The sequence below is a fragment of the Buteo buteo genome, chromosome 3, assembly GCF_964188355.1.
Source record: "Buteo buteo chromosome 3, bButBut1.hap1.1, whole genome shotgun sequence".
NCBI classification, from domain to species: Eukaryota; Metazoa; Chordata; class Aves; order Accipitriformes; family Accipitridae; genus Buteo; species Buteo buteo.
In genome coordinates, this window is record NC_134173.1 from 70,087,247 (window position 1) to 70,100,819 (window position 13,573).

At 45.0% G+C, this 13,573-nt stretch overlaps 1 protein-coding gene across 1 annotated transcript in view; it reads left to right on the forward strand.

The window, feature by feature from the left end:
- The window catches only part of CCN4 (cellular communication network factor 4), a 35,247-nt gene extending 29,813 nt beyond the window's left edge, over positions 1-5,434 (forward strand). The window contains exons 3-5 of the mRNA XM_075023994.1: positions 2,286-2,543; positions 4,338-4,531; positions 5,036-5,434. Of these exons, the coding sequence (XP_074880095.1) occupies positions 2,286-2,543; positions 4,338-4,531; positions 5,036-5,335 (752 nt within the window). The 3' untranslated portion in view covers positions 5,336-5,434. The remainder of the gene's footprint in view (positions 1-2,285; positions 2,544-4,337; positions 4,532-5,035) is intronic.
- The last annotated feature ends 8,139 nt before the right edge of the window (positions 5,435-13,573 follow it).

Genomic DNA, 13,573 nt, shown 5'->3' on the forward strand with positions numbered 1-13,573 from the left:
TTTGGAGAGGAAAACAGGCTGGATGTTGTCTCAAAGCTATCTCAGCCTTCCTAGGCTTCTGTAAAGATCTTCACATTGCTTCGTTTATTTATTTAAATGCTTACTTTCTTAGTTGGATATTTTTTGGGTTTTGTCATCCTCCCATACATCACAGGCAGTCAGTATGCCTGTGGTCACAGCATAGTGATGTAGGAAGATTGATCCCCAGCTTCCCCAGTGAGGTCTGGAACGATTCCCAATCTGCATTTTCACATCCCTACTGCCATGACAATATATTCCCTATTATGTGACACTTAAGGTCATATGGTGAGAGGCATTGTGGTGTGCACAGCTGAGGGGCATGAGTAGTAGGTCTTTGCATGGTTGGGAAGTGAAGTGGCTTGTCTCTGGCTACCACAGAAAGTTGTGGTCTTCCCCTTGCTTTCATCATCCAGGTAGATAGGTGCACATGATGGGTTTTGCTGACATGTTCTTTCTCAAGCACTGGGTCATATATAGGCCACATCACTCCACTCTGAGTACACAAGCTGCTGCCCTGACCGCAGGGTGAGCAAAGGCAAGAGCGGGACTCCTGTGCTGGGTGTTGGGGACTAATGGCTGTGAGGAATTTGCTTTGCAGCTGGATGCCAAAAGCTAGGTCTAGAGAATCCAGTGCATTACAGAAATAATAAAATTTGTGGAAAATAAAGATCCTGGAAGAGCTAGGAACTGGTGTTGGGAAAGGGAATGGACTGAAACTGTGGGAAATTCTGGCTGTATCTGGACTGGTGTGCTGAGGTGTGTCCCAGGATCTGGTCACCTGGACATCAGCCTGCTGAGAGTCACTACAGGTCTCCTTTTGTTGTTGGCTTTTCTCTGCACTGAAGCAGAGGCAGCAGGGTGCTGAGCACGTGCCCAGGTGGGGACACCAGCATTGTGCACATGGGGCCAGGAACAGGGGTGTGCTCCCAAACCACCTAATTTAGATGGAGACTCAGCAAGGTTCTGCGTGAAGGCATTCAAGATCCTCTTTGTCTGTGCTTGGGGATGTTCTCATGATGAACCTTTTGATATATGAGACCTGCAGGAGGCTGAGTTAACACAGTCCAGGAGGGATATGCAGGTAGCAAAACACCAGGTAATACAGCATTTTCTTGAACTGTCATAGTCCATGTGCACACCCAGAAGTTTAACTGAATTCTCAGCTCTGGCTCCATCACTGAGTGATGTCTCTTCAATACAAAGGCTGGAGCATGATCAGAATCGGAGCTGAGCATGAACTGGAGATCTGGATCTGTGCTTCAAATTCCAACAACCCTCATCTTGGTGCAGAAGAAAGGATATGCGTTTGATGTTTTCATTCAGCCCATTCTAAAAATAGGAAGCCTTTGTAGAATTTTAATCCAGCATTTCAATTTGTGTTGGCCTCGAAGCAGCCACATTGCAGCTCCATTTCTGACCAGACTTAAAACTTAAGCAACCTGATCGGTGCGTACACACTGCCTCCATGTGACCAAACAAGAAACTGAAGTTTGAATTTTCTATTAGAAGATTTCTGCAAATTGGTTCCAGATAACTGTCGTAACTTTGAAACAAAAAAGTTGCTTCTTTTTGAATCAATGGGATTCCTGTTCATGGGCAATCAAAAAGCTTGATTTTTTTTGTGATTTTATTTAAAAATATACATCAAATACTGATTTCCATGGCTTTATAATATGTTACTTGATTTTCCAAGAAAACTGTTCTGTGATAAACTGGGTGGGATCTAATTGCCTAAATATAGGAATCCAGTGCCATTTTAGGTGCTCCTTTGCTACCTTGGCTGTCCACCCCCTTCTGCTTCGGACGGGTACAGGTGTTGTGAAGAGCTGTGTCATATTTGCAGCTCCATGTAGTCCTCTCACATGTCCCTGAAAACCTCAAATTTCACTCAATATCTGTTTTAATTACTTTGATTGCTCCTACTGCTAATAACTTGTACCAGCATACCATGAAATTATTTTTTAAGTGAGCTTTTGTGGTGTGGATAAAACTTGGTTTATTTTCTAAGTTTGTTTTTTTTTCCATGAAGCATTAAAAGATTCTTTTTTTTGCTGTGATTCAGAATGACAACAGTTTCCTAGATGGTGTGACCACATTTGGCTCAGCACCACGCTGAACACATCGCCGCGCAGCACTGCCGTGTCTCCGCGTTGGCTCCGTTAGCCCAGGGAGCAGCTTGGTAAAGAAATGCATCAGCGCTGTTTGTTGCCAGCATTATTTTAACAGTGCTCTGTGTGTCTTTCTCTCTTTTTCTTTCCTTTCAGAGATTGTCGGTGTAGGATGTGTCCTCAATGGAGTCAGGTATAACAATGGGGACACATTTCAGCCCAACTGCAAATACAACTGCACGTGCATTAACGGGGCTGTGGGCTGTATTCCCATGTGCACAAACTCACGTCCTCCCCTTGTCTGGTGCCCAAACCCGAAGCTGATTAAGATGGCAGGGAAGTGCTGCGAGCAGTGGATTTGTGATGACTCCAAGAAAATCAGGAAGACGTCTCCACGCCACATCTCTTCTGCAGGTACGGTGGGAGTGAGGTAGACCTCTCCTTTGTCATCAGGCAACTGAAGTCAGAGGCTACAACCAAAGTATCAGCTTGTACTGCCAGACATCTGGTCTTTGTGTGAACGAAGCACAGAGACTCTTATACAGCACATAGTGAAGGACGGATCATGCAAACTCCAGTGGTGTGCTCGAACTCCTTAACAGCAATATGAGATTCATCAAACACGCTCATGTGACAAAGCCCCCTCTGAAGCACACATCTGCTGGCACTTTGAAGATCTAACAAGTCCTTATTACTTCACCTTTTATTTTTCAGTCTGGGCCCTCTGGAAAACAGAATAGTCTAAGTTTAATTTGGGACTGAGGCTTTCTGTCTGGGTTATATTGCTTTAGTAGTATGATTTTAAAGTTCTTGTATCTTAGTAGTCCCAAATTTACATAACACCTTGAAAACAGTTGTTGTGGAAGTTTCACTGCCATTTGGGCTAAATTGTCTTTGTGTTAGTATAGTTTTTCAGCAATTCTGGACTGATGACATAATTGAACTACCTATTTTATGTATCACATAAGGTATCTATCTTCTTTCCTCACGCTCACATTCATAGTGAGGATCATACAGCCCACTGCACAGAGGTGGTCCCATCTGCCTCAAATATGGTCCCAAATGCTTAAGGTGGGCTCACATTGCCATATGTCTTAAATTTATCCTCATAACAGCCCGTGATGCAATGTAGTGATGTTAGGCACATCAGCTCCATATTTTAGACTACCTCACAAAAACAGAGCTCAAGGAGACATAGGATGCTTGTTGCAAACCAGGATTTTGGCCTCTTGATGGTAAGGGATTTTTCTTCCCAATCCTTGGTCCATATTTTTGTTGCACAAAACAAAGCCTCAGTCTCCATTTTGTGGGTTAAACCCACCGAAGTTTAGCCCTCACTTCTGTCCCCGATACCTTTGAACTGTGAGGTAGGTCCAAATTCAAAACATCTACTACTGAAATTGGCCTTATGTCTTCATGGCCTGTGTCCCAAAATGGGCACAACACAGCCTTCCTTGCCTGACTTTCTCTTATAAGTAGAAGTCTTATAGAAGTAAGACTAGCATTCATTAAATTTAATTTAATAATTAGTATAATAATAAATACAATAGTGAGCAAGCTCAATGCAGCAGAGTTTCTATCGGTTTTGCCTGTGGGCTGTACTGTGAGTTGCAGACCAGTGGGGACTTTGGCTGAGGCTGTGAAGGAACCTGAACTGGGGTTGTCGGCTACTTTCAAAACAGAGCCCACCCTTTCTTCAAGTGGCTGCCGAGCTCCCTGAGAGCTATTCAGGCTGCTCTTCCTCCCAGTGAAAGGCTGTGGCTGCTTCCCAAGCCCCTCAGCCATTCAGCAAAGACTGCCGACCACTTTCTGCTACAGGGAATCAGTTGAATGGGCTCAAGAAATAAACCTTCATGGTGAGATCAGATCTCATCCCTTTTCTGCGCTGGCTGGCGCAGGCTTCTGTAATTAAGTGTTTGTATTGTGGGAGCGCCTGGGGGTCCCAAACAAGGACCCCCTTGTGCGAGGCTGCAAAGGGGAATAAAGAAATGAGCCCTGGCCCCGAGTGCTCGCAGCGCTGGAGGGTCTGACACAAGTAGGTCAGCGGCAAAGGGGGTGGGATGAGGAGGTTCACAGGAATGCTGAGCCACTCCGCTGTGATTTAATTATTTGGGTTAGTGGCCTGAATGTGTAATGAGCTCGGAAGGGGGCGTTTAATATGGAAAGCTGCCCCAGCTGAATAATGTGGGGTTAATCTGGTCTCTGCAGCATACGAGGGAGAGGATGAACCCTGGCAGAAGAACTGCGTCGTTCACACCTCACCCTGGAGTCCCTGCTCAAAGACCTGCGGGCTGGGCATCTCCACCAGGATTTCCAACGACAACGACCAGTGCCGGCTCCTGAAGGAAAGCCGCCTGTGCAACATGCGGCCCTGCGAGGTGGATATAACCAAGCACATTAAGGTGGGGACTGGTTCTTCTCACAATTCTTGAGCTTTGCCTGGACGTGGGGTCAGCCTTAGTTTGGCAGCATTCAGGCCTCTGAGGGCTGCACTTCTGCATGGACTCACTGTGCTGCAGAGAGGTAAAAATGTGTCCTCCCTGTGCTTCCACATGCCGGTATGAAAACCTTCCCCTGAGAGCTTTAGTTCCAGCCCAAAGGTCCTTGCAATGAAAGGCAAGCCAAGTCCGCTGTGCTTGCTGCTAGTTCAGACAGTTCTGAGACTCAGCTAGTGGAAAAGCGATGGTGCGCTGCTGGCCATGGCTGTGAACTGTATTTTGCAAGTATCCTACTTGCAGCTTTTGGGTTCATACGTCTAAAAGTGTAAATCTGTCACACGCTCTAGATCAGGGCTGTAAAATGCTTCCTAACAACGGCTTCAAAATATTGAGAAGGTGGTTTGTATGTCCTACCTGTGTCAGCAATGAATATTAACCTGTCTCTTCTTCTGTTCTTCTCTGATTTAGCCTGGGAAGAAGTGCTTGGCTGTCTACAGGGCCAATGAACCAATGAACTACACCATCTCAGGATGTGTGAGCAAAAGTCCATATCGACCCAAGTACTGTGGCGTCTGCACAGACAACAGGTGCTGCACACCCTACAAGTCCAAGACTATTGAAGTGATGTTTCAGTGCCCAGATGGAACTGAGTTTTCCTGGAAAATCATGTGGATCAATGCTTGCTTTTGCAACCTGAACTGCAAGAACCCCAATGACATCTTTGCCGACTTGGCTCATTACCATGATTACTCTGAAATCGCTAATTAAATTGGCTGAATGCTAGAATTGACCCATTGCTCTGATTTTACAGAGGTTTTAAAATAAAAGGAGAATCTTCATCCACTGCCAATGTACAATTTGTTTTTTCCTGAGTTAGGATGTTAAATGTCCTTGTTTTGCCACACTCTTTTTGGAGAGGCCTTGAACAAGCAGGATTTTCAACTCTAATAGACCTCCAGCCATTAACGGCAGCCAGAAATTCCTCTATGCACAGATTCCAGGACTTAAATGACAGTCCTGTTGGCATTGTCATTTATTAGGACAACTGTTTAATTGCCCAAAGGAAAAAACCAGCACACTAGTATGACAGCAAAAGTATGGCTGTCAGTAGCTTAGACATGAGATTCAGACATCGTTACTGTCATTTCTTAATTAATGTGGTCTAAGCTGGAAAATGAGCATTGGCATATATGTTTTATTTTCAACATTTGATTTCAGTCTTTGATGCTGCTGACCCTCAGGATTAGACTCTAGTCTCTGTCACACTAAGATTGGTCCCAGAACTCCCCCTCTGTCATTCTCCATCAGATCCTACCCCATGGTGAAATTCATGGGAAAAGCCTAGGGAGAAGAAGGTTTCTCCTGAAATCTCTGTGCAACGAGTCCATCTCTGACTGCACTAGGCTGGGTCAAAGAACTTCTGTGTCCTGCTCTCCTTGGACTCACCTTGATCTCTTGGAGTATCTTGTGCCAGGGGCATTTTCACAGTTTCTTTACCTGCTCTGATCTTGAACAGCCTGAATGCTCTGAATCCAAAATGGTCACCCCAGAGCTCATATTTTCAGGATAGATCCCCTTACCTGTGGATTATGTATTGCTCCTAGGCAAGCTCTGCAGACCTGAAGGGTGAAATGTAGAGAGTCAGATAAGAGATGAAGGACAATACCTCATGTGCCCTTTTATTCACAGAGAAATGGTGTGGTCTGTGCCTGGGGACCACCACCTCCTCCTCCCTGTGGTGTTGCCAGCAAACACGTCCTGCTTCCCACTGCCACCTTGCCAGCGACACATACCTTCGTTTTACTCCTTTTTAGAGGAAAGGAGACACATGCTAAATGAGAAAATGGGTGTTAGGCTTCCCATCAGCTCTGTGGATGAGTGGATGCAAAAGGAGAGCACAACCCTTGGCGTAGCTTCTGGTGCATTAGTTGCAACTGGGCTGCTGCTTAGAGTAAACATCAATGTAAACATTTTCTGCAGAAGAGTTTTCACATGAAAATGTCAGCTAAGAGAAGAAAAAACTGTCATTACCTTTCCAGGCAACGAATTTATCATCACTAAAGGATGATGGAGCCAGTTTTTTCTCCAGTAAATTGTTAGAACAGCACCCATGCACCATGGCACGTTTGCTGTTGCTTCCCTTGGGAGAGTAGAAGGGTGTTTCTGCATGAGGAACTGTAGTTCTGCTTTCAAAATCCTGGTGGCACAGCAGAACTGCTGAGTGGGACATGGTTTGGAGTTTGGACCAGTACAGGGCTGAACTTTGGATGATGCAACTGTTTTAAATCAGTCACTTATTTTGCTTTAGTTTCAGTTGGCAAGTTGTCTGTCTTCATCTTGAAAACCCAGAGGAAGCTAGATTAGTTCCTGGGAGACATAAAACTTTCGGGCTTTGATAAATTAAAACTTCTTTTGAGCAGGCTGAAAATAATGCAATCCCCATGTAAAAACATCTAGGAAAAATGCTGTATATCTTCAAAAGCTGTTAACTTCAATAGCATCTTTGTTTGGATACGAGGATTTGGCCCATAATTTTTTCATAGAGCTAGGTCATTCCTTAACTCAAGGCTTTTACTATTTCTTTTTCGAAGCTTCCAGGAAATTGCCAGTGGCAGAAAAGAAGGGTGGTCCCTGTCTGCATGTTCCAGTGCAGGTGCAAAGCGCCTCTCCTGTCTGTTCCTCTGGTGATAAGGAACATGAGGAGACCAGCACTTTGCAAGATCTAGCCGCATGACTGCCTTTGGCCTGGATGATGTGACAGGAGAGGTCACATCTGACCTATTCACCTCCACCCAAATAAGAGCTCAGCACTTGCAAGACTGAGCATCTTACATTTTAAACTCCACCACTTGGTAAAAAAAGGTCCATGGGAACGTATCGAAAAGAGGCCTTGGCCAAGAAGTTGACAATGTTTTCCAAAAGGCAAAATGTTTTGTATTGAGGTGCTTGGTAGGGAAGCCATACTAGGACCTCTTTCTCAATCAGATCCCTTAAACGTGACTTAGAATCCTGTGTTCTTACCCATCTTAAAATACCATATATGTTTGTGTATGTATATATACATATATGTACATGCATATATAGAAATAGATACATGCATATATGTATGTCTATACATATATAAAACATTATATGTGTGCATTTATATAATGAATATAATATTATATATAAAACCATCTATGAACATGTCCATGAATATATATATGTATATTTACATATACATATTCCTATGGTACAGTCTATGGTGCATAAAATAGAGTGCATATACAATGTGTGTTTATATGTATAATCAGCCTTTCTGTCTTACATGTACACATAAGGAAATAAGCAAACAGGATCAGAAGACATACCCAAAACTGTGGCATTTAATAGGCTTGCTTTGCTTTGCAATTAGCTAATGTTGTAACCACCGTAATCAAACGCTGCAGTGGCAGAAACACACAGCTTTCATTGCGAGATAAAAGAAGCTATTGTAAGCTAATGCATAACCAGCAGCTCCAGTGTGTGTCAGTTTTTAGTGAAGTGAATGCCTGGAAACCACAGATCTTGCCCAACGCACCCAAGATGTTTCTGTTTCTAGCCTGGTTTCCTAAGGGAACAAGGCATATGCAACCGTACTGGCCATTTGTTTGTCAGGAAGTCCTTTTGTGGGGAATGTCAAACAAAGTAGGCAGAAGAGTAAAGATCTCAGAAGCATTGCGATTCCTGACATAAAAAATGAAATAAAATAGCAGGATGGGAAGAGGGCCACCACATTGCCCCTACCAAGCCCATACACATCTGCCAGGCAGCCAACACGTCCAGCACGTCTGCAGCATGGCCCAACCACAACAGCAGCATTAGGGGATTTTGAACAGATATGCCGGTTGGAAACAAGCAGCCATGGAAGAGGGAGAGCTGAAGGCATCACGGATGGGGAACTGCTGTAAAGGAGTTTTGTGGGGACATTAGACACAAATCTATAGGAAACCAAGCCTCATTAGCTCTACCGCTTGTGCAGCTGCTCCTCTGTCCTGTGACGCTGAAAGGGGAAGACCAACACTTGCAGCCAGTGAACTTGACTTGCAGTTTGTGGTGCATTAGAGATCCTTTGTTTTAATGGATGTTTACAAGATTAGCCCTAGGACTAAGGCAATAGATTAGCCTTTAGATTCAGTTCCCTGGCTTCATGTGCCCTTGGGCAAATCATGTATCTTTGCAGAAGTATTTTTATGGTTACTGTTTAAATACATTGAGGAACTGGATCCTCAAAGGCTTTCATGGATCCAGCCCTTTGCTTCACTCTTCCTCCATTCTTCAGAGCCAGAACAACAAGGCCTTACTGTTCATTGCCTCTGTTGAGAGTGAAAACTCCTCCTGCAGGAACTGATGCTCACTGTACATTTGTACAGTGCCTTATACAATGGGCCCAGGTCTCTGCTGGGACCTGACAGCGGAACCCTCATCCAAAAAGCAACAATAACAGCATTGAGGACATACCAGGACCCAAGCTGGTGTTAGACCCCTCTGGTGCAGCAGTCCAGGGAAAGGCTTGACAAAGGATGGGAATGACAATTTTGCAATCCAGGGTAAGCCAAGACAGTTTGACACATGTCCTGCTCATGACGATCATCCTGTTGGCCTTGTAGGGTGGGAAAAGAACGGAGGATGGGATTTTGAGGGTCAGCTCATGCTGATACGAATGGCAAGACTCCAGTTAGCTCCAGTGACCATAGTCATTAGCCTTCTGTAGGGGCTTTACCAGACTCAGGATGGTGGCTCAAGCTGTCATGTGTGGGACCCCCAGAAAGCAGGTTATCCACTCACTGAAGAAGCAAGCGTGTAACTTATAATGATGCCTTTGCATGGAGCGTTGACTAGAATTTAAAACACCATTTCGGTGTGCGTGCAACTGGAAACAGGGTGTAGTGCAGTTGCTTTATTTTTGATGTGCTCACTGGGATTGTGCTGTGTATATGTAACACTCCAGGAAGACCACAATATTCAGAAACACTGTGTCATCTTGTAAATTAAACCCTGAGATTTTTTCCTCCCATTTCTTTGAAGGAATTTTAAGACAAGCAGTTTTTTAAATTGATGGAGACAGAGTTCTCTCATTAACTACAGGCACATATCCATACACATACCTTTTCAAACTTGACTTTCCAATTTAAATAGTTCTACAGAGTTATTTCTGTAAGCTTCATATGCTGAAATACATGAAAAATTAATGGGAAAAACAGATTGGTTTGGCAGTGTCAGATTGAGTTACTCCAGCTATGTAACATGTATTACTTGTTCATACAGCATCATGGTGAGGTTTTATAGGTGGCATGCTGCTGCTGCAGTTTAAAGATATTGAATAACCTCATAAGTGGTAAATGATTAATGGATCTATGACTGACACCTCATTTAGAAGATTAGGCAAACAAAAGAAGGTGAAATATGTTTGCCACTGACATTTCTTTTCCTTTTCCAATCTCCTCTCCTGGCCAATGTCCAAGTGTGCGTTTGCAATTTGTGGCAAAGCCCTGAACTGGAGGACACATAAAAATAAAAATAAATAACCAGTAATGTGGTAAAAAGGGATGCTCTGAGAGCATTTCCTTCAGTTTTGTCAGCTTGGGGAAGCCGGGTGTTCCCTGACTCACATGTCCCTGTTTGCTGGTCTGTTTCTGGTGCTACATTTGTGTTTGTCTTTTTTTTTCTGGGCACTCTTACTGGACTTGGGATAGCTTGTCTAGAGTCTTTGAGCAAAGTGGAGTGTGTTACTCAACCTGCATAAGCATGTCTTCTTTATCCGCTCTCTTGAGGTTGCAGGAGTAACCTGCTTGCAGCAGCCATACAGACAGAAATAGTTCAAACAAGGTTATTAAAGACATGGGGAAAACCATTTAAATTAAAGAATCATTTTTCTATATCCCTGCATTTACACATCCTCAGAGCTAACCCCAGTAAGGATTCTACGGTTTAATTCTAGAAAAAAATTGCTTGGAGAGTTTTCCCACAAATCAAGTTTGCCTTCCAGCCTGAAGTAGCTTACCTGTCTCAGGAAGCATTTAAACACTTTGAGTGGCCTCCTGTCCTGAACAGTGATGGGTCTGTGTTGGGCTTGCTTACGGCTACCGGGACATTAGTCAAGAAAGTACCCTTTCCCCAGCCTTGTCCTTCAGTGTGATTTTTTTGTTGTTGTTGGGAAGGGAAGTCCTCTGCATTTTTAAGTGCTTACCAGCCAACTGTGCCTCTGGCAACAGCTTTCAGCAAAGGCAGCACATTTCCCTGCTGCCTCTACAGGCACCAGAAGTCCCATCTGGCCTCTGTGTCTTCTGCTTGCACAGAGCTGCCAAGCACACCATCTTGCACGAAGGGCTTCCTGGCTGCTTTCTCAGCCACTGCATTTGGACCAGTCTGGGAAACCCATCATCTCCTAAGTACTTTGCACATTCCAGATGACGTGCTGACCCTGTGCTAGGCTCTACTTCTGCAAGATGAATGAGTGGTAGGGAGGGAATCACACCAGGGTCAAATTTAACATTGGCAGCTGGTGGTAAAGAATTAAGATTTTTTTTTTTTTAATTTGGTCACTGGTTATCATTAAAACCAAATGAAAACACACTGCAATCAGTCAATAAATGACAATTTCCCAGCTGGAGAGATTCAAGTGTAGGCCTGAGGTAAGGCAAGGGGGTCTGCCTGCATGCATCTTACCGGTGAGCGAGGGGCCGCGTGGCACCTTTGCTTGGGGCAGGCTCGCCAAGCTCTACAAGCAGGTTGCCCATGCGCCACGCTGAAGCCAGGTCTTGCCACCTGGGGCGAAACCACAGCTCAGCAGCCCCATCGTCCCTGCCCATCTTGCTGCGTGCAAGGTCCCGAGCCTCGCGGGGACCCGTGCACACGTATGCACGTACACGTCCACACACGCGCGGAGCCAGGGGCTTAAAGTCCGGGCTGGTGGGAGCTCTTGCTCTTCTCCCAGTGCCGTCGCTCGTGCAGGCTTTGCCTGGAGCTGCCGTAGCCCTCCCTGAGCGTGACCGCCCAGCAAACAGCCCTTCCCTCCCCCAGCCCCCTTCGCGCACTGACCTTGACCTGAATACCATAATCCACTTCAGCCATAAGCAATTGCAGAGAGTGGCGGGTCACCCAAGGATATTTTTTCCAGCTCTGCTGCGGGTCACAGCTCACCGTAGTGGTGCTGCTTGAGAAGGAAGAGCTGCCTGCTACCCCTTTTCCCTTTTCCCAACCCTTGGGATCTTCCAGAGATGCCCAGTGATGTTTGCATCCAGTGTCTGATGTACATCCCACAGCCACCGGTGCCAAAAATATGCAGGGTGTAAGGGGTGGAGGGCTGCCTTTTTAATTATATCCAAATAACAACTCTCCTCCAGTCCCCAGGAGGTGCTGGGTGAGCAAACGATCCCCATGCTGAGTTGCAGGGAACAGGCATTGAACTGTTTGGCAGTTGCAATCAGAAGCCTTCCCCCCCCCCCCAACACTGGTCAGCAGCTGTGTTGTTTATAAAATGAATGGAGCCCTTAATGAAGCAACAGATAGAAACAGTGAGAGGCTGTGTTTGTCTGTTACAAAGGGCTGAGGGGGAAGGGTTGATCTCTTAAAATACCCTGACATCCTTTCTCTCAGTTATTTAAACATTAAGCGTAGCAGTGATCAGCTAGCAATGTAAAGCCTATATTTGGCTCAGTGGAAACACCAAATCCACACATCAAAACAGCTGTTCCTATATACAGACCAGGAGAGACTTTCAGTTCCAGTGGATGTGAAATAGTGCAAAATAGTGAGAGAAAAAAAAAAAAAAAAAAAAAGGCAGACAGCATGTGGGAAGGGGGAGGACCAAGCTGCAAGCAGCACTTGTGAGACACTGCTCAATGCGTTGTGTTGGTTGAAACAACAAACCACGTTACCGGCACATCGAGGACTGGAACAGATACTCTGCCCAAGATGCAAAAACAGAGAGGAAGAGGATTCTAGCACTGGAGAGAAAAAATAAGCAGCTTTGCTATAAACTGTTTTCTCTCCAGCTCAGTCCATTGCTTGCAACACACAACATTAATCATAAACCCCCAAAACACATCTAGGTTAAAGTTTCCAGCTGTTTAGTCTCTAGAGACTTTTAAAGAGGAAAGCAGCATCCTTCAGCACAAAAGTCCTGCTGCGATGACATGGTATTGACACATCCTCTCCCTCTCCTCCTCTGCAAGGACAGGGAGGGGGAAAGCCATCTTGAAGTTTAGCCAATTCTTATACAGTAGAAGTTGAGGCCCAGGCAAAGGTGGAAAGAACTCCGATTTCAGCAATGACATCCTACTAGTGGTTTTGAAGAACACCGCTACTGCAAAGATTCGGTATTGAGATAACATTAATGCAAGCAGGAAGCTGCTTGGTCCCCAGGAATCCTTTCTCTCCTCTTCCACCCTTTATAACCACAAAAGCACTGTGAGCTGTGAAGCCTTTATTTTCTGGAAACCTCCCGTTACCCAATCTGAATTTCCTCTACGCCACAGGAGCTCCTTGCCCTGTGGTGGCCATTCATACTTTGAGAAAAAGGTGAAGCCCCAGCTCATCTTTTCTGGTTTAATGACACTACAGTATCCAGGCTAATTCTGCCAGGAATAATGCAGAACTCGGCATTTGCAAGCTCTAGGAAGGGGGTTTATAAAAATTTCTATTAAATCTGCGAGCCATTTATATCTCTTCAGTTACAGCACAAGTTAAAGATACCAGGAGATCAGTACAGCAGTGAAAGAGGAGTCATAACTCCTTGTAAAAGGTAAGACAGCACTCCTCAGTAGTGTCCTCCAGCTTTTCTGTACAGGTACATGCTGTTCCTTGCCAAGTGAACACTTTTTGTTGCAAAGCTGACATTTATAGTGATCCTAGCAACTCCTCGCTGCTCAGAAGTGCTCGCAGATCCCTTTGTGCGGCGAGAAGGCTTGGATGCATTCCTCCCCGTTAAACAAAAATAAACTGCCTAGACTTGACAGGCACACCATGGTGTCCTTGTGGAAGGAA